This window comes from Coregonus clupeaformis, chromosome 10, assembly GCF_020615455.1.
Source record: "Coregonus clupeaformis isolate EN_2021a chromosome 10, ASM2061545v1, whole genome shotgun sequence".
In the NCBI taxonomy this organism is placed as follows: domain Eukaryota; kingdom Metazoa; phylum Chordata; class Actinopteri; order Salmoniformes; family Salmonidae; genus Coregonus; species Coregonus clupeaformis.
Genome location: NC_059201.1, coordinates 32,775,035 through 32,794,883, shown reverse-complemented (window position 1 = coordinate 32,794,883; position 19,849 = coordinate 32,775,035). Strand labels below are relative to the sequence as shown.

The window sequence follows — 19,849 nt, the reverse complement described above, 5'->3', positions numbered from 1 at the left end:
TCACTCTCTCTCTCTCCCCCATAAACACACACCCCTAAAATACTATTGTTATGTAAATCATAAAACTTTCTTAAAAACTTTCTGTGCAAGACTTCTAAGTGGAGAGTGCAATTGAGAGAGCCCACTTTAGGATTTGTAATACCTTTCCAATGTGAGCCTATGAGAGGTTGAAGTAGCTGACACTGCAATCCAGAGAAGGTTTAGGGGTTGGGGGTGAGTGACTGCAGATGAATCCACTCTGTCATTGACTGTGCAGTACTTTTCTCTTCACTATAATATACTGCAGCCTATTGATTAGCATTGGCACATCCATAACCCTGGAGGTACTCTGGAGATTAAACAGTGTGAGGTGCTGAGTGAATGCTGATGGACAAAGGTTAGGACCCCTTATTCCTTTGAGGTTCTAAATCAAACACTTGTTCAAAGACCATTTGATGTGATTATGAAATTCACCATATTAAAGTTATACATCTCTCTCATATGCACCAGGACACAAAGCATTGGCTTGGTTCTTTAGTCTGGTTCTTATTGTATTAGACTAGAATGTGGGGCTACTTTCCATCCAATGTTGTAGTTAAATACACCTTCTAATTTAGTGAGGAGAAACACTCTGTACAAACAAAACACTTGAAACTCTCTTGCCTTCAGAATAGTTTGGCAGTGACATATTTATTTGACACAATAATTAATAACTAATAATCCATAGTGATTTCACAACCTCTCATTCATAGGCAAGCCTGTCAGTTGTTTCTCTTAATTGAAAATAATTAAGCATAGATTTACCTTCAGATCCTTTGTTGAGAACGGTAGCCAATAAGAAAGGCAGTAAAGCTTAGAAATAAAGGTAATAATGTTCTACTCTCCACAAATCAGAATGTTTCATATTGCAATGTTTGCATCAATACACTTCAGAGAGAATTCACTACTGCTTAATTTGAATTCAATAAAACATAGTTCTGTTTGTTTATTTTTTTCAAACCAGGTGACCTCAATCTGTCAGGTAACAGTTGTGCTTTTAACACCAAAATGTTTTCACTCGTTATATTTACAAAAGTCACAAAGTATAAATAGGTTGTGTAAATATTGCATATGGGATTTCAAAACATTTGCCCACCTACACACACAATAAATACATTCAAGAAGGAATACTAATTTGCAACTTGTTTGCAAAATTGCATAGCAAGGATGTGAGACAGTATCGAGATGCTGTCATCACAACTTGAAAGAAGTGTTCTGAGAAGTTCTGGGTGGAGTAACAAATATCCTGAAGTAAAACTAAAGCTTGGGTTTTCAACACATGTTCTCTGGGCTAAACCAACAAACACACATACACCTGCATGTGAGATAGGCTATACGGTTTGTAGCTGAAGTTTTCAAACATGTATTACAATCATTTCTTTCCAACATTGACTGAATGCATTGAGACTGCACATTAAAGGGGGTGTGCAAAGGAATGCGTTTCCATTCATCAGAGGCCAGGGAGGCTGATAGGGGACCTACAACAACACAGGGACTGTGGCGTGTGTGTTGTTTGTTTTCTGTGTAGAGTTCTTATCCTTCCTTGGGTTTACCCTCTAGGAATTCCTGGATCTTCTGCAGGCTCTCTTCCTGCTGGCCCAGCGCCTCCAGTAGAATACCCATTGGCGACTTCTTCAGCCCCGCCCCCTCAATCTTATTCTCCAGTTTATTCTTCATGTTGCGAAGGCGAAGTGAGGCGTGTGCAAAGATCACTGAAGTCAAAATATATAGAAACAGATGAATACCCTTAATTTGCACTAATGTAAAAACACCAATGTAATTAATACCTCCAGGATAATCTATGTGGAGCCTTTCAAATTGGAATAACTTCAATTCAAGTTTGACCATTTATTTACCAATGGCATAATTGTGGTGTAGCTTGAAGAAACATTTAATACCAAACCCTTAAACTTACAGAGAATAGGAAATGTGATCCCAAACATGAAGACCATGACGCCATCGAAGAGAGACATAAGAAAGTAGCTGGCGACCATCACTGCCATGACAAATAATGTGGGGTTCTGCCTCTTAAAGTCCTTGACCATGGCCTTATTCTCTCCAGCCCACACTGAACCCAGGAAGACCAGCGACACCACCGCCATGCCCATGAACATCCCCATAGGGTTGAGGAACCTGCAGGGAAACACACACACCACAACATAATGAGATGTCTGTGTGTGTGTGTGTGTGTGTGTGTAACAGTTTATATTTCATGTAGTCATGGATACCATCTAGTGGTGACAGGTTGTCAACACATCAACATGACTTTTTAACCCCAATGCAAATATTTATACAAAACATTTTTCATTAATAATTTCAAAGACTATGGTGACATGTTACAGAAGTTATTCTACAAAAGAATAGCCCACTGAAGGATGAGAGGGACTTTTATACAGCAAGTAATTTTGACATACAGTGGGGGAAAAAAGTATTTAGTCAGCCACTAATTGTGCAAGTTCTCCCACTTAAAAAGATGAGAGAGGCCTGTAATTTTCATCATAGATACACGTCAACTATGACAGACAAAATGAGAAAAAAATATCCAGAAAATCACATTGTAGGATTTTTAATGAATTTATTTGCAAATTATGGTGGAAAATAAGTATTTGGTCAATAACAAAAGTTTCTCAATACTTTGTTATATACCCTTTGTTGGCAATGACACAGGTCAAACGTTTTCTGTAAGTCTTCACAAGGTTTTCACACACTGTTGCTGGTATTTTGGCCCATTCCTCCATGCAGATCTCCCCTAGAGCAGTGATGTTTTGGGGCTGTCGCTGGGCAACACGGACTTTCAACTCCCTCCAAAGATTTTCTATGGGGTTGAGATCTGGAGACTGGCTAGGCCACTCCAGGACCTTGAAATGCTTCTTACGAAGCCACTCCTTTGTTGCCCGGGCGGTGTGTTTGGGATCATTGTCATGCTGAAAGACCCAGACACGTTTCATCTTCAATGCCCTTGCTGATGGAAGGAGGTTTTCACTCAAAATCTCACGATACATGGCCCCATTCATTCTTTCCTTTACACAGATCAGTCGTCCTGGTCCCTTTGCAGAAAAACAGCCCCAAAGCATGATGTTTCCACCCCCATGCTTCACAGTAGGTATGGTGTTCTTTGGATGCAACTCAGCATTCTTTGTCCTCCAAACACGACGAGTTGAGTTTTTACCAAAACGTTCTATTTTGGTTTCATCTGACCATATGACATTCTCCCAATCCTCTTCTGGATCACCCAAATGCACTCTAGCAAACTTCAGACGGGCCAGGACATGTACTGGCTTAAGCAGGGGGACACGTCTTGCACTGCAGGATTTGAGTCCCTGGCGGCGTAGTGTGTTACTGATGGTAGGCTTTGTTACTTTGGTCCCAGCTCTCTGTAGGTCATTCACTAGGTCCCCCCGTGTGGTTCTGGGATTTTTGCTCACCGTTCTTGTGATCATTTTGACCCCACGGGGTGAGATCTTGCGTGGAGCCCCAGATCGAGGGAGATTATCAGTGGTCTTGTATGTCTTCCATTTCCTAATAATTGCTCCCACAGTTGATTTCTTCAAACCAAGCTGCTTACCTATTGCAGATTCAGTCTTCCCAGCCTGGTGCAGGTCTACAATTTTGTTTCTGGTGTCCTTTGACAGCTCTTTGGTCTTGGCCATAGTGGAGTTTGGAGTGTGACTGTTTGAGGTTGTGGACAGGTGTCTTTTATACTGATAACAAGTTCAAACAGGTGCCATTAATACAGGTAACGAGTGGAGGACAGAGGAGCCTCTTAAAGAAGTTGTTACAGGTCTGTGAGAGCCAGAAATCTTGCTTGTTTGTAGGTGACCAAATACTTATTTTCCATCATAATTTGCAAATTAATTAATTAAAAATCCTACAATGTGATTTTCTGGGTTTTTATTTCTCAATTTGTCTGTCATAGTTGACGTGTACCTATGATGAAAATTACAGGCCTCTCTCATCTTTTTAAGTGGGAGAACTTGCACAATTGGTGGCTGACTAAATACTTTTTTTCCCCACTGTAGCCCTATGGTGCAATGTTAAGAATGTTATCATTTTGTCTCAAACTTCATTCAAGAGTGTTGTTTTAGATCATATGACTCCTGGACGTTATGTCTCCAGACTCCAATAGTGAACTTTGCCCAACCTCCAGTGAATAAGGACAGCTGTCTCTCATATCCCTGTTATCTAGAACAGCAGCTGATAAGTGAGCAGGGATTAGGGGCCTAGTAGTTGACTACCATAGCAATGGTGTGTCATCATAATCAAGTAGGCCTAGCCAAAAGATGACTATTTTTTAGAAAAACTGACTCCACATTTCTAAAGTAATTCCCCTTCCTCTATAGTGATTTTGGTGATCAATTGTTAGTTATGCAGTCATGACAGGATACCGCCATTTGTGGGAATCTGTCGGGAATAACTACAACAAGGACTGCACGCTGTGTCCAGAGATTAACCACTGCCAAGATATGGTGGCTTTTTGTGTGCTTTTCAGCAGCCATGGCATCACCAAGGTGGGTGCTACATGTTCGGCAATGGAGGACCAGTACCTACGGAGGAGCGACGTTTGGAGGAACTGACCGTCAGATAAGCAGGCGTGGTGCACTGATGAAGAGCTCCAGGCCTGTTTTTCAGACTGTCTTTGTTTCTTCTTGGCTGTACCACCAATGCGCCCTCCGCTGAAGCTACACTGCATTTCCAATCCAAACTACCTCAGCTCCCGGCCTTTCCATCATCCAAAGCCAACTAGAGACATTCAGTCTCCAACTTCATCATCTCAATTTCAAAGTGTTGTTTCTTTGCTTTTTGTGCACTTTGAGATTATTTTCTGTAATGAAAAGTGCTATACAAGTTAAATAAATTATTATTATTTTCAAGAAGAGCTTCAGCAGGATGCAAGACATGAGTCTCTCAACCTGTGAAGCGTGCCCACATCCTCTATGCTCAAAATAAGTCTGGAGGCTTCGGTTGACAAATCATGCTCTCTGTCTCCCTTGGCATTAGTCATAAATAGGCCTAGCAAGGTGCCAACCTTCCGATTTGGCAATGGAAAGAGAAAGCTTATTCAGGTGAACTGTAAGACAGAATAAAGCGCCAACATCATGCATGGTAGCAACATAGGATCTGCCTATAGCAGCTGTTATGGCACTATGTTTAGACCTTAAAGTGAGTCCCTGCATCCATAATTAGCCAATGAGACCCAACTTTAATTTCAGGCATCAGTTAAAGGTGCGATCTGGGATCTGGGAATCTGTTTAATGGCCATTTATACCCAATGCGAATTATTCTTGAAGAACTTATTAATGGCTCAGCTCAATAGCACAACTGTTTTACCCTATCATAACCCAACATATACTCCATTGTTCACACACACACACACACACACACACACACACACACACACACACACACACAAACAAACAAGAAAAACCAAACAATGTATACCAAAACAAGGAGCGGGCTGTCATTTAGCTGAATCCCAGATTGTAGTTTTAATAGATGTCAACTGTTATAACTGGTGATGGTGGACTACAGTAAAGCAGATTTCCCAACACTTAAAGCTGCAATATGTAACTTTTTGGGCGACGACCAGATTCACATAGAAATGTGAGTTATAGAACAAGTCTAAGAAGCAGTATATCTATTAAATGTGCACTATTTCTATGCTTCCCTTTCTTATGTTTAGTTTGTCTTTTACTTTCGACTTTGTACAGAAGCTTCAAACAGCTGAAAATCATATTTCCTGGTATTGAAAATATATTGTACAGCAGTTTTGAAGCTACAATGATTCTCGACACTATACATTGCTTGTTTTATCACATAATCTGAAATTAGGCAAACTATTAGAATTTTAGCAACCAGGAAATGGCTGTGTGTGATTTCTGCTTTTTGCACCTTTAACATGCCACATAGCCTATTTCCACCTGAGTGTAGCATGACACACCAGAGATGTTATGTTCTCGATACAAATTGTGGACAGTGTCTCATGCTACTTACCCCACAATAAGGAAAACAATGATAGCCATCGCAAAATAGTTTGTCTGATAGTAAAGCAAGTTGTTGACAACCCTGTTGTTCCATCTAGGTAAATCTCTCGCGTCTGGTTTAGCAAATCTTTCGGAACCTGGGAAATAATCGTCCCAAGGTCTCAGCGGTGTGAGTTCTACCCTAGCCATTTGGCTCCTGTATGAAGAGTGTAAAATATAATGACCAGGCTTGTTGTAGGCTACAGCAAACAGAAAATCAGACTCAAAAGTCACTAAAGAAATCATCTTCCGTTTCTCGCGATAGCTTTCGAAGTACCACCCTGTCTGTGGTCTGAACCCATAGATCAATGAATGGTCTGATCAGAGAAGGGACAGAGGCTACGGAGTAATTTATCCAGCATGCTGAGAATGCGCTTTATAATCTCTCTGATAACATTTAATTGATTTTAGAGTAATCTATTGAATCAATTTAAAAGAGTTATCAACCATACATATATTTACAGTCTTTTCATCTCTGTCAAGCTCAGTCAAAATGATCTGACAAGTGGAATTATGGGATTAGTAGTTAGTTTAGGGAAATGTTCTACGCAGCTAGACATCGCGCAACTGTAGTAACAAAGTGATGGAGTCCACAAGTGTCAAATAAATTGCAACAAATTAACAGTTAATTCAAAAATTATTCGAATGAAATCGCGCGTTGTTTCTTCTGTACCCCGCCCTTTTTATGACGAACACACTCTTATTGGTCACGGTCAGCGAGCTCCTGTGGTGAAAGTAAGTACACTTCCTGCTGTCTCAGAACATGCATGGAACGGGAATAATATTTCTAACAACATATCCCCAAAGAAGGGAAATAATTCATATTTTGTTGCAGGTCTGTCCTTATGAGATTAATAGTGATACAATTCTACTTTACCAGATGCACTTTATATATATATCGCTTACAAGAGCCTCATGTTTGCATGCGTGCTTCAGTTAGCTAAATGAGCTAGCTAGCAATAGCTATTGGAACATGGAATGTGAGAAACATGGAATCCAATTTCTGTACTAGGTGATAACTGTAATGAAAAGACTACGGTAGTTGTTTGGTCTCTAAGCTAGCTCAATGTGTCTGGCAACCACCACAAGTTCATTCACTGTAACTGCACATCAATAGTTAACGTTATATAGCTAACCACAGCTAGCTATAGCTAACATTGACTTGCTCTTCTCAACAACAGTATCTAGATGTGGGGGAGAATCCTGAATCCTGTGGTGATTACCAGAGTTCGTCTCACTTGGAGTGCCAGAAGTCTCTTCACCATGCAGCTGAAGACTACAGAGTTCAAGTCCTTATTCAGTGATGGACTGAATGGCATAGCAGGTGAGAGCAGGTACATTTTTGCTACCAACCAATTTAGCCATATCAAAGTCTAGTCAGTGGCACGTAACCTCACAAGCAGAAAGTGGAAGATGAGAACTGCTCAGAATAAGTTGATCCTCGGAAGTTCAAACTATATCCCATATTTCTACTTAGAGATTTGTATTATTATTATTATTATTATTAACCTTTATTTAAACAGGGAGTCACATTGAGAGATAACTATTTTACAAGGGAGCCCTGTATACGTTTACAAAAACCCCAACACATAAATAAACACAACAGCCCTACAAAACACACTATAATAAAACATATAATACACAACATTAAACATATTTAAGAAAAGCAATCGCATTCTGTAACAGTCTCCAATCAATAATTTAAAATGCTCCCTCAAGATAGATTCTGAGCCTGCCTGGCAGGGTTGGTCCTACAAAGCCAGAGACCCCTGATGGGAGAGCATAATATACAAGTAAATTCTCAAAGCTGCTAATGAGAACCTTGACGACCTTGTACCTAGTCGGTGGGGATTCCGGTAGGGTACCCCCACCCAGGTAGTGGCAGCACTGGCTGCAGTAACCCATGGGGAGGGGGTCACACTCTGACAATCAGAGAGGGGGCATATTATTGTGGCCCTGTTGGCACAAAATAATCAAAGGTCTGACTGCAAAGCGATGCTTGGGAAAATGGTCACAACAGGGGACCAGCGTGTGTGTGCTTCAGGGGAAGGGGGTGGATCTGTTCTCCATCACTTAGGCCTTGACATTGGTTAATCAAATCTCAAGTTTTTTGCTCGATCTTGCATGCTTTCTCAAACAGCTGTAACTGTATATGCACTCGTAAATCAGGTCCTTTCTTGAGTTGGGCTCTGGAATGTAACAACCGTTGAGCATCTGAACTTATGGTTGATTGTGGGGGAAAGGGGTTGAGTGTGTAAGAGTGTGTGTGTGTGTATCCCTCATCTGTTGCAAGGGGGTAAGGATGTTAGGGACAATATAGGACAAAAATGTAATGCAATGGCAATCCTGGTTATAGGTAACAATCCTTTGCATGAACTGCCAGCATTATTATGCATATTAATTGTTAATGATGGAAATTAAGATACGCAAGATATTTGAATAGATATATATTTTTAATAGCTATATATAAAGCAAAATGAGGTGAGAGCATTGTAAAGACTTTTAGCGGTTGATCTGCTTCTGTTCTGTGGGTGGCACTGTGTGTTGTTTTCGAAGGATGGGTCCGGGCCTAGGGATCCGAGGGGACGAGGGTGGTCTGCTGGTCACAGGGATGACAACCCAACTTGGGATGGGGAAGGGATTTAGCGGGTGGAATAGTGGAGAACAATTGGAGGGTTACTTAGTAGCAATGCAAATATCATGGTACAGGTATATGGACACTCAATCACTATGGTAATTTTTAATGGTAAATTTACAAACATATATTATAAAAAAATAGATTTGAAACTTGTATCTCATGGTAAATGGTGAAATAAGTATAGCCAGTTATAATTGTAATGGCTTAGCAGATAATAAGAAAAGAATAACAATATTTACCTGGCTCAAAGAGAAGGAATATAATATATGTTTACAGGAAACTCATTCAACAATTTTAGATGAAGTTGTGTGGAAAAAGGACTCCCATGGGCAAAGAAACTCAAAAGGGGTGATATTAATTAACAGTAGTTTTGATCTGAATGTGCAAATTGTCCAAACAGATCCGCAAGGTAGATGGATGATTTTAAATGTGTTATTGGACCATAAACAGATATCTCATTAACCTTTACAGACCAAATAATGATGATCCACACTTCTTTGAAAATATATATAATAAATTATCAACCCTGCAAGCAATACAAGACTCTATTATTATGGTTGGAGATTATAATACTGTTTTAAATACCTCAATGGACCGTAAAGGAAATCACACTACAAACTATCACCCTCATGCTCTTAAGAAAATCATGAATGTTATGGATATATTGGAACTAGTGGACATATGGAGGCTTAACCTCTTAAGGATCAGACCCTTTTTTTCAAATTTCGCCTAAAATGACATACCCAGATCTACCTGCCTGTACTCTTACTGAATTTCCACGTGGGCGATGATATTGGACATTTTATCAAAGCCTATTGGATGATAACTTGTTTTTAACTAGGACAGAGGAATTTATAACTGCATCTTTCCAACATAACATACACTACCGGTCAAGTATTAGAAAACCTACTCATTCAACGGTTTTTCTTTATTTTTTACTATTTTCTACATTGTAGAATAATTGTGAAGACATCACAATTATGAAATAACACATACAGTGGGGAAAAAAAGTATTTAGTCAGCCACCAATTGTGCAAGTTCTCCCACTTAAAAAGATGAGAGGCCTGTAATTTTCATCATAGGTACACGTCAACTATGACAGACAAAATGAGAAAAAATCCAGAAAATCACATTGTAGGATTTTTAATGAATTTATTTGCAAATTATGGTGGAAAATAAGTATTTGGTCACCTACAAACAAGCAAGATTTCTGGCTCTCACAGACCTGTAACTTCTTTAAGAGGCTCCTCTGTCCTCCACTTGTTACCTGTATTAATGGCACCTGTTTGAACTTGTTATCAGTATAAAAGACACCTGTCCACAACCTCAAACAGTCACACTCCAAACTCCACTATGGCCAAGACCAAAGAGCTGTCAAAGGACACCAGAAACAAAATTGTAGACCTGCACAAGGCTGGGAAGACTGAATCTGCAATAGGTAAGCAGCTTGGTTTGAAGAAATCAACTGTGGGAGCAATTATTAGGAAATGGAAGACATACAAGACCACTGATAATCTCCCTCGATCTGGGGCTCCACGCAAGATCTCACCCCGTGGGGTCAAAATGATCACAAGAACGGTGAGCAAAAATCCCAGAACCACACGGGGGGACCCTAGTGAATGACCTGCAGAGAGCTGGGACTAAAGTAACAAAGCCTACCATCAGTAACACACTACGCCGCCAGGGACTCAAATCCTGCAGTGCCAGACGTGTCCCCCTGCTTAAGCCAGTACATGTCCAGGCCCGTCTGAAGTTTGCTAGAGTGCATTTGGATGATCCAGAAGAGTATTGGGAGAATGTCATATGGTCAGATGAAAACAAAATAGAACCTTTTGGTAAAAACTCAACTCGTCGTGTTTGGAGGACAAAGAATGCTGAGCTGCATCCAAAGAACACCATACCTACTGTGAAGCATGGGGGTGGAAACATCATGCTTTGGGGCTGTTTTTCTGCAAAGGGACCAGGACGACTGATCCATGTAAAGGAAAGAATGAATGGGGCCATGTATCGTGAGATTTTGAGTGAAAACCTCCTTCCATCAGCAAGGGCATTGAAGATGAAACGTGGCTGGGTCTTTCAGCATGACAATGATCCCAAACACACCGCCCGGGCAACAAAGGAGTGGCTTCGTAAGAAGCATTTCAAGGTCCTGGAGTGGCCTAGCCAGTCTCCAGATCTCAACCCCATAGAAAATCTTTGGAGGGAGTTGAAAGTCCGTGTTGCCCAGCGACAGCCCCAAAACATCACTGCTCTAGAGGAGATCTGCATGGAGGAATGGGCCAAAATACCAGCAACAGTGTGTGAAAACCTTGTGAAGACTTACAGAAAACGTTTGACCTGTGTCATTGCCAACAAAGGGTATATAACAAAGTATTGAGAAACTTTTGTTATTGACCAAATACTTATTTTCCACCATAATTTGCAAATAAATTCATTAAAAATCCTGCAATGTGATTTTCTGGATTTTTTTCCCTCGTTTTGTCTGTCATAGTTGACGTGTACCTATGATGAAAATTACAGGCCTCTCTCATCTTTTTAAGTGGGAGAACTTGCACAATTGGTGGCTGACTAAATACTTTTTTCCCCCACTGTATATATATACTGAGATCATGTGACAGATCATGTGACACTTAGATTGCACACAGGTGGACTTTATTTAACTAATTATGTGACTTCTGAAGGTAATTGGTTGCACCAGATCTTATTTAGGGGCTTCATAGCAAAGGGGGTGAATACATATGCACGCACCACTTTTTGTTTATTTATTTTTTAGAATCTTTTGAAACTAGTTATTTTTTTCATTTCACTTCACCAATTTGGCTATTTTGTGTATGTCCAATACATGAAATCCAAATAAAAATCAATTTAAATTACAGGTTGTAATGCAACAAAATAGGAAAAACGCCAAGGGGGATGAATACTTTTGCAAGGCACTGTACATAATGTCACCATAGTCTATTACAGGTAGAATTATTGTTTGGACCTTCTTCCTTCTATTTTCAGAACTGAGGCAGGATTTATTTCTATATAAAAAAAACAATCATAGATCTCAGCTTCTTCGTCAAGTTTTGAATGTGTGTTTCAAAAGACAACTTGTCATCAATCCAGATACCATGAGGCCGGGACTTGAGAACCAGGTTTGGATCAGAATGTATTAATCAGTGTGTCTGCTTATATTATGATTAATGAATTGAGTGATGCAGGGGTCAATTCATTTCAACACTAGACATCTTATCTTATCATTTATGCATGCATATCTCCATAGAGATCTTTGAGAAGCACAAGTTTGAGCTGAGGATAGCAGGGGGTGCTGTGAGGGACCTCTTGTCTGGGAAGCGGCCAGAGGATGTGGACTTTGCGACCACGGCAACACCAGAGGAGATGAAGAGGATGTTCCAGACTGCAGGGATCAGGATGATCAACAATAAAGGAGAGAAGCATGGGACCATCACTGCTCGAGTAAGAGTACACAAGATTACTGTGCAGTTTGACCAGCTATACAGTCGTGGTCAAAAGTTTTGAGAATGACACAAATACTAATTTTCACAAAGTCTGCTGCCTCAGTTTTGATGATGGCAATTTGTATATACTCCAGAATGTTATGAAGAGTGATCAGATGAATTGCAAAGTCCCTCTTTGCCATGAAAATGAAATTAATCCCAAAAAAACATTTCCACTGCATTTCAGCCCTGCCACAAAAGGACCAGCTGCCATCATGTCAGTGATTCTCTCGTTAACACAGGTGAGAGTGTTGACGAGGACAAGGCTGGAGATCACTCTGTCATGCTGATTGAGTTAGGTCATTACATAACGATGGTCATTATGGCCAAACAGTTTTATTTTGTTTCATCAGACCAGAGGACATTTCTCCAGAAAGTATGATCTTTGTCCCCATGTGCAGTTGCAAACCGTAGTCTGGTTTTTTTATGATGGTTTTGGAGTAGTGGCTTCTTCCTTCCTGAGCGGCCTTTCAGGTTATGTCGATATAGGACTCGTTTTACTGTGGATATAGATACTTTTGTACCTGTTTCCTCTAGCATTCTCACAAGGTCCTTTGCTGTTGTTCTGGGATTGATTTGCACTTTTCGCACCAAAGTACGTTCATCTCTAGGAGACAGAATGGATCTCCTTCCTGAGCGGTATGACGGCTGTGTGGTCAAATGGTGTTTATACTTGCGTACTATTGTTTGTACAGATGAACGTGGTACCATCATGTCAGTGATTCTCTCGTTAACACAGGTGAGAGTGTTGACGAGGACAAGGCTGGAGATCACTCTGTCATGCTGATTGAGTTAGAATAACTGGAAGCTTCCAGACTGGAAGCTTTAAAAGGAGGGTGATGCTTGAAATCATTGTTCTTCCTCTGTTAACCATGGTTACCTGCAAGGAAACACGTGCCGTTATCATTGCTTTGCACAAAAAGGGCTTCACAGGCAAGGATATTGCTGCTAGTAAGATTGCACCTAAATCAACCATTTATCGGATCATCAAGAACTTCAAGGAGAGAGGTTCAATTGTTGTGAAGAAGGCGTCAGGGCGCCCAAGAAAGTCCTGCAAGCGCCAGGACCGTCTCCTAAAGTTGATTTAGCTGCGGGATCGGGGCACAGTGAGGCGAATACTTTTGGAGGATGTCCTGGTGTCAAGAACGGCAGCAAAGAAGCCACTTCTCTCCTGGAAAAACATCAGGGACAGACTGATATTCTGCAAAAGGTACAGGGATTGGACTGCTGAGGACTGGGGTAAAGTCATTTTCTCTGATGAATCCCCTTTCCGATTGTTTGGGGTATCTGGAAAACACCTTGTCCGGAGAAGAAAAGGTGAGCGCTACAATCAGTCCTGTGTCATGCCAACAGTAAAGCATCCTGAGACCATTCATGTGTGGGGTTTCTTCTCAGCCAAGGGAGTGGGCTCACTCACAATTTTGCCTAAGAACATAGCCATGAATAAAGAATGGTACCAACACATCCTCCGAGAGCAACTTCTCCCAACCATCCAAGAACAGTTTGGTGACGACCAATGCCTTTTCCAGCATGATGGAGCACCTTGCCATAAGGCAAAATTGATAACTAAGTGGCTCGGGGAACAAAACATCGACATTTTGGGTCCATGGCCAGGAAATTCCCCAGACCTTAATCCCATTGAGAACTTGTGGTCAATCCTCAAGAGGCGGGTGGACAAACAAAAACCCACAAATTCTGACAAACTCCAAGCATTGATTATGCAAGAATGGGCTGCCATCAGTCAGGATGTGGCCCAGAAGTTAATTGACAGCATGCCAGGGCGGATTGCAGAGGTCTTGAAAAAGAAGGGTCAACACTGCAAATATTGACTCTTTGCATAAACTTAATGTAATTGTCAATAAAAGCCTTTGACACTTATGGAATGCTTGTAATTATACTTCAGTATACCAAAGTTACATCTGACAAAAAATATCTCATAACACTGAAGCAGCGAACTTTGTGAAGACCAATACTTGTGTCATTCTCAAAACTTTTGACCACGACTGTACACAAATATTCCAGATCCAGAATGTGAGACTGATGTGATGTTGAAATGTTGTCTTACGCTACTTTTCTTTCTACAATCCGATTTTTATTACGATGAGGTGAAGTGTTAAAAGTCAATGTAGCATTAATTCTGCTGTACAGTAGGCCTGTGTGTTTGTGGCTTTGAAACACATGACATTTGTCTTTTCATCTCTAGCTTCACAATGAGAACTTTGAAGTGACCACACTGCGCATAGATGTTCAGACGGATGGACGGCATGCAGAGGTAGAGTTCACAACAGACTGGCAGAAAGATGCAGAGCGCCGAGACCTCACCATCAACTCCATGTTTTTAGGTGTGTTTATAGTATATTTTCACCCCTTCTGAAATGAATGCCAAACTTGATATTAGAAGGGGGGGGGGGGAAACATGTCTTATTTGATTTCTGACTGAACAGGGTTAGATGGGACCCTATATGATTACTTCCAAGGATATGAGGACCTCAAGAACCGAAAAGTTCGGTTTGTTGGCAGTGCTGAGCAAAGGATTCAGGAGGACTACTTGAGAATATTACGATACTTCAGGTAATCCAGTGTTGTCTGGGGTGTAAATGGGACAGGTGTTTGTTGTATTTGGCTAACAAATTAAACTTTAGTATATGAGGGTTTCCGCATGTTATTTTTGTCCTTACTTGTGTATATCTCCCGGTCTGCCCCCAGGTTTTATGGTCGGGTATCAGTAAAGGCAGGGGAACATGACCCTGCTACCTTGGAGGCGATCAGGGAGAACGCCCGTGGCCTGGCAGCCATATCAGGGGAGCGCATCTGGGTTGAGCTGAAGAAGATGGTGGTGGGCAACCATGCTGCCCACCTTCTAAAGGTCATGTATGAGCTGGGCCTGGCTCAGTTCATAGGTGAGGGAGAAAGCCCTGTTTGCTAGTGTTAGAAATTGCGTAATTCAAATCTGGTATTGGAATAAGAATCAAGAGATCTTCAATCCAAGCTTAATTTATTATATGCAAAATGTATGTATGATAAGTATGAAGGTTCGTATATATGGGTCCACTGAAATACCTCGCAGGGCACTCAGAGAACTAAACCATTGTTTACATATTCTTTCTCAAATACTCTGACAGAGAGTTCCCACCTCTTCTGTTGGCCAATCAGAGTAAAGGACTGAGTGTGGTTTAGACTTTACTCAGCCAATCCGTTGGCGCACGGGTTAGTCCCAACCCCTTGGCGCTCCACCCCTTGGCGCTCCACCGTTCCCAGGCATAAGTTGCTATCATAATAACCTGTAGAGTCAGCACCCAATCTGTACTCTATGTACCTACGTTCAAGGACGGTTTCACAGACAACAAAGAGAGTGTTCGTATCTGTAAGAAATACAAGTCTTATCTGTCCTACCCCTAACGTTCCTTACATGAATCACAGCCTGTTATGTGAAACAATTTATATCAGTATAGTACAAACCTATGCTTATCATTAATGCATTCCTTCGAAGTTATTCATCACATACAGATCCAATTATGAGAAAAATAGAACCCAACACTAGGAACAATGGTATGGGGAGTCATGCATGTTGGAGTCATGCAACCAATTATAGTAACCATACAACCAATTATAGTAACCATGCAACCAATTACATAAAGCATACCTCAAAGCACTATATTTAGGGCGTCCCGGTGACAGACCACTAGAAATGTTCTCAGCTAGAGCATAGGTCTTTTTAGATGGTATCATAATTATAGTTGTGTAAGAGTTGTACTTTTATTCCCAGGTTTACCTGCAGAGGGCGACGTGGAGGAGATGAAGCGGGTCTGGCAGCATGTGAAGGACCATTCTCCCAAGCCCATGACTGTTCTGTCTGCCCTGTTCCGCTGCTCTGAGGAGGTGGAGAAGATGGACCTGAGGCTGAAGGTCTCCAGGGAGGAGAAGAACCTGGCTCTGTTCCTGGTCAAACACAGACGGGACCTCCATAAGTCCCAGGATGATCCAGACAGCCTGAAGCCCTACACTGACTTTATCATAGATGTAAGCACGGCCATCACAAGACAAAATGAGTTGATTTGAATAACACTTAGTGTATTTAAATTAAGACTGTCAAAATGGTGTCCTTTTTGGAACTGAGTGCCATGAAGCCCAACCTGACAGAAGCATATGGTCTGGTAGATAATTTCTATGTATCTTGTTTGCAGAGTCGGGAGGTGGATGCTCAGAGTAAAGTATGTGAACTGCTCAAGTACCAGGGGGAGGACAAGTTATTGGCAGAGATGAGCAGATGGTCCATTCCTCGCTTCCCCGTGAGTGGGCACGACTTGAGGAAGATGGGCATCACCTCGGGCAAGGAGATTGGCACTATCCTACAGAACCTACGAGATGTGTGGAAAAGGAGCCGTTACCAGATGGACAAAGACGAGCTGCTTTGTCATGTCAACAAGACATAATTCCAGTGTGTAGCAGGTGTTATCTGTTGATTTTTCCAGACTGAGTGTTGGATATGAGAATGAGAGAGAAACCCCACAAGGACTGAATCATATTTACTGTGTTTAACTAATTTAGCCCAGTGCAGCACTTAAAGAGTTTGGGTATTATGCTCTCAGCTGCACAGCTGTCCTATGAAAAAAGTTATGTGGCATTATAGATATCAGAACCATTATTTTGTAAAGTTCCTGCCCCGAAATGCCTTTGAGATTGCTGTTGTGATTTTAGTTGGGATTCAGTCAATACGATTAATTGGAAAACTTAATATTTTGCCAATTCTCAATGGTGCTTGGAGAGATCAAGCAATGAAAGGCTAATGAGCAATGTGGAATGTTTTCTAATCATACCTCAGAAAGGCGGTCTTTGACCAATGTAGTGAACAGAATAAATCTGTTTATTTCATGGGGAGAAAAAAAACATGACTTCAGGAATTTTGTTTTGACAACTCATCAAATGGCTTACATTTTAGTCATTTAGCAGATGCTAGCGACCTTTCGGTTACTGGCACTACGCTCTTAACCACTAAGCTACTTGCCGCCCAGGGTGAAATCAGCTTGTGGGTTCTCCATGTGTTTTCTCTTATTAAATATTTAGTCTATTTAATGAAGTGTTCATGGATAAAGCAGATGGTGTGTAAAAAGTTACAAACTATACCCTAACTTTGAAAGGATGTACCTAAGTGACACATAATAAAGCCCAAGGTTGACTTGGAACAAAATACTAAATGTATTCTTCTTAATTTTGATATTCATATTTGTTCTCTTTTTTGTTGTTGTTGGGCTGCTTACTTTGTGATGCCTGTGAGTCTTATCATAAATTTGTTGTACTATTGCATGCCACTTTCTGCCTTTTGCAGTGAATCCTGAGTACCGGTGTAATCTTTCCAGATGTATATTTTATTTCTAAAATGTATAGAATTTGTTGTTATTGTAAAGGTGCAGAAGGATAGCCCCTCCCTCCTGCTGCGCATCCAAGATATAAATAATTTGCTCCCGCAGACGCTCCTCCATTCACATCGTTGCGCGCACTTGGTGCCATCCATCTCCAAAGTTTTCGCGTGTCAAGACGCTTTCTAGGTCTATCCTTTAAACAATTGCTGGAGAATAGGAAATGTCTTTAGTCTGCTAATGATTGTGTACATTTTCATAAGGAAATGTGTATTTCAGTTGCATACATTTTCCAAGGCAGATTTTGGTTATTGTGATTTGCTGTGCAGTTGATAGGCTGTATTTGAACTATTCGTGAACATTAGCTTAGGTGCCGAATTATTTTAGTTTTTATCTTAACTGTGACATTTTGTTGGGAAATTATGACTTTCTTTACTCCAAATAATAGTAATATAAGTTTGGAAACGGAATTGGCAGAGGATCTGCCCCGGGATGAGCGCTTGGCTCGAGTTGAAATAGCCCTTTTGAGCGTCATATTTTTCAGTGCCGCAATTTTAAACGTTGTACTGCTATTGGTGCTGTGGAAGCGTCGGAAGCAGCTGTCGAGGATGCGCGTCTTTGTTTTTCACCTTTGCCTGGCAGACCTGGTGGTCACCTTTTTCCAAGTTTGTCCGCAGCTGATGTGGGATATAACGGACAGATTCATCGGTCCTGACATTATCTGCCGCCTGGTGAAATACCTGCAGGTCGTTGGCATGTTCGCCTCCACTTACATGATTGTAGTGATGACCATTGATCGCTACCAAGCAATCTGTAACCCAATGGTGACTTTCCAAAGGCGCAGAGCGCGCTGGAACGTGCCTGTGTGCGTTGCATGGTCCGTGTCCCTCATCGGCAGTCTCCCTCAAGTGTTCATCTTCTCCCGAGTTCAAATCGCGCCTGGTGTCTATGACTGCTGGGCTGACTTTATCAAACCCTGGGGACTAAAAGCTTACGTGACCTGGACCACTCTGGTGATATTTGTGTTACCAATCTTAACTGTTATCGTTTGCCAGGTGCGTATTTGCCGAGCTGTTCAAATCAACTTTCACATGAAAACTCATCAAGTATCGGGAATTGTCACCAAACCTCTGCCCTCCAGGGCCAGTAGCGTTGCTGGGATGTCCAAAGCCAGGATTAAGACCGTGAAGATGACTGTGGTTATTGTTCTTGTCTATGTTATCTGTTGGACTCCTTTCTTCACTGTCCAGCTGTGGTCTGTCTGGGATGTCCAAGCACCCACTGAGAGTAAGTGCTCTTCAACTAAAATTCAATCATATTGTCAAATGTTTTAAAGCCTGAATTAAAACTTTACAATGTATGTTTAATTTATTTATCTTCTATTAGTGTAGGCCTACCCTAAAATGTATAGAATTACATGGAATCAGGATGCTGCTGCTTGATAATCATATTCTGTGTTTTAAAATTGATTTCAGCTGCAACTTTCTCTATCCTGATGCTCCTGGCGAGTCTGAACAGCTGTGCAAACCCCTGCATCTACCTGCTCTTCAGTGGGAAGCTCCCCAAGAGACTCACGGCGTTGATGTGTGTTAGCCAGTCGGACATGAAGGACTCCATACAAGAGGAAGCCACTGTGGTCAGCTCCTTGTACATCAGTTTTAAGAGCCTTTCCGAATCCAGATGAAAAAGCTGCACAGCGCTCTCTCTGGCTGAAAGAGCTTGATGTATAGATATAAAGAGCATGTTACATATTCAGGTAATTCTAATATCATCTATATCATAGGGGGGGAAAAAGAAAATTATTTTTGTACATGATATACAGTACAAAATGTTAGCACATCTATGTTTGTTTTTTGACACTGAAAATGAATATAGACTGGGAGCTGTGTACAAAGACATAAATAGGCCTACTGACAATGTTAAGAAACCTTGTTGCACATGTATATTTGAACATGGAGATAAGGCTAATGATGATTCAGAAATGTTCTAAATCTCACAGCATGATTTTGAACATCCAAGCATTGAGCTGGTTACATGATATATACACAGTAAAATCAACGTATGTAAAAAATAAAATATGTATATAGCCTATGCCCAACATTTATACTTTCAGTGTTTGAAATCATATTATTGTAGGTATTGTGACTGTATTGTAAGTCTGTGTTTTACACATCTGATTTATGAAATAATATCAGCATTAAAATGCTAATACAGGGTGGGAAATAAACATATTTATTTCAGATATGCAATTTATTAATATATCAATTATGAAATGGGAATTATTTATTTTTGGAGCTAAAACTAGGCCTTCAGTGC

General features: G+C 40.9%; 3 protein-coding genes across 4 annotated transcripts; 2 read left to right on the top strand and 1 right to left on the bottom strand.

Annotated features, from left to right (window-relative positions):
- Window positions 1-648: 648 nt before the first annotated feature.
- Window positions 649-6,320, bottom strand: LOC121575868 (PRA1 family protein 3). Its single transcript, XM_041889158.2, has 3 exons — window positions 6,010-6,320; window positions 1,934-2,151; window positions 649-1,730 (listed from the first exon to the last, which is right to left on the bottom strand). Exons 1-3 carry the CDS (start codon window positions 6,282-6,284, stop codon window positions 1,552-1,554), a joined length of 672 nt encoding a protein of 223 aa, XP_041745092.1. The 5' UTR covers window positions 6,285-6,320; the 3' UTR covers window positions 649-1,551.
- Window positions 6,321-6,762: 442 nt separating this feature from the next.
- Window positions 6,763-17,367, top strand: trnt1 (tRNA nucleotidyl transferase, CCA-adding, 1). 2 transcript variants are annotated; one of them, XM_041887813.2, is made up of 8 exons: window positions 6,763-6,873; window positions 7,220-7,362; window positions 11,942-12,135; window positions 14,380-14,518; window positions 14,627-14,747; window positions 14,883-15,076; window positions 15,943-16,196; window positions 16,361-17,367. In XM_041887813.2, the coding sequence occupies exons 2-8, from the start codon at window positions 7,227-7,229 to the stop codon at window positions 16,607-16,609; spliced, it is 1,287 nt and encodes a 428-aa protein (XP_041743747.1). In that variant the 5' UTR covers window positions 6,763-6,873; window positions 7,220-7,226; the 3' UTR covers window positions 16,610-17,367. The 2 variants fall into 2 exon arrangements, with proteins under 2 accessions (XP_041743747.1, XP_041743746.1); XM_041887812.2 differs by having other exon boundaries at window positions 14,621-14,747.
- Window positions 17,368-17,955: 588 nt separating this feature from the next.
- On the top strand, window positions 17,956-19,548 carry avpr2b.1 (arginine vasopressin receptor 2b, tandem duplicate, 1). The gene is made up of 2 exons (XM_041889157.1): window positions 17,956-18,820; window positions 19,009-19,548. The coding sequence occupies exons 1-2, from the start codon at window positions 17,956-17,958 to the stop codon at window positions 19,215-19,217; spliced, it is 1,074 nt and encodes a 357-aa protein (XP_041745091.1). The 3' UTR covers window positions 19,218-19,548.
- The last annotated feature ends 301 nt before the right edge of the window (window positions 19,549-19,849 follow it).

Coding starts and splice junctions, on each gene's coding strand:
- trnt1 (XM_041887812.2), top strand. CDS start 7,227: ATGTGGGGGAGAATCCTGAATCCTGTGGTGATTACCAGAGTTCGTCTC. Junction 15,077..15,942: donor GGGCCTGGCTCAGTTCATAG/GTGAGGGAGAAA, acceptor TTTTATTCCCAG/GTTTACCTGCAGAGGGCGAC. Junction 16,197..16,360: donor ACACTGACTTTATCATAGAT/GTAAGCACGGCC, acceptor TCTTGTTTGCAG/AGTCGGGAGGTGGATGCTCA.
- avpr2b.1 (XM_041889157.1), top strand. CDS start 17,956: ATGACTTTCTTTACTCCAAATAATAGTAATATAAGTTTGGAAACGGAA. Junction 18,821..19,008: donor TGTCCAAGCACCCACTGAGA/GTAAGTGCTCTT, acceptor AATTGATTTCAG/CTGCAACTTTCTCTATCCTG.
- LOC121575868 (XM_041889158.2), bottom strand. CDS start 6,284: ATGATTTCTTTAGTGACTTTTGAGTCTGATTTTCTGTTTGCTGTAGCC. Junction 2,152..6,009: donor ATTGTTTTCCTTATTGTGGG/GTAAGTAGCATG, acceptor GTTTCCCTGCAG/GTTCCTCAACCCTATGGGGA. Junction 1,731..1,933: donor GATCACATTTCCTATTCTCT/GTAAGTTTAAGG, acceptor TTTTGACTTCAG/TGATCTTTGCACACGCCTCA.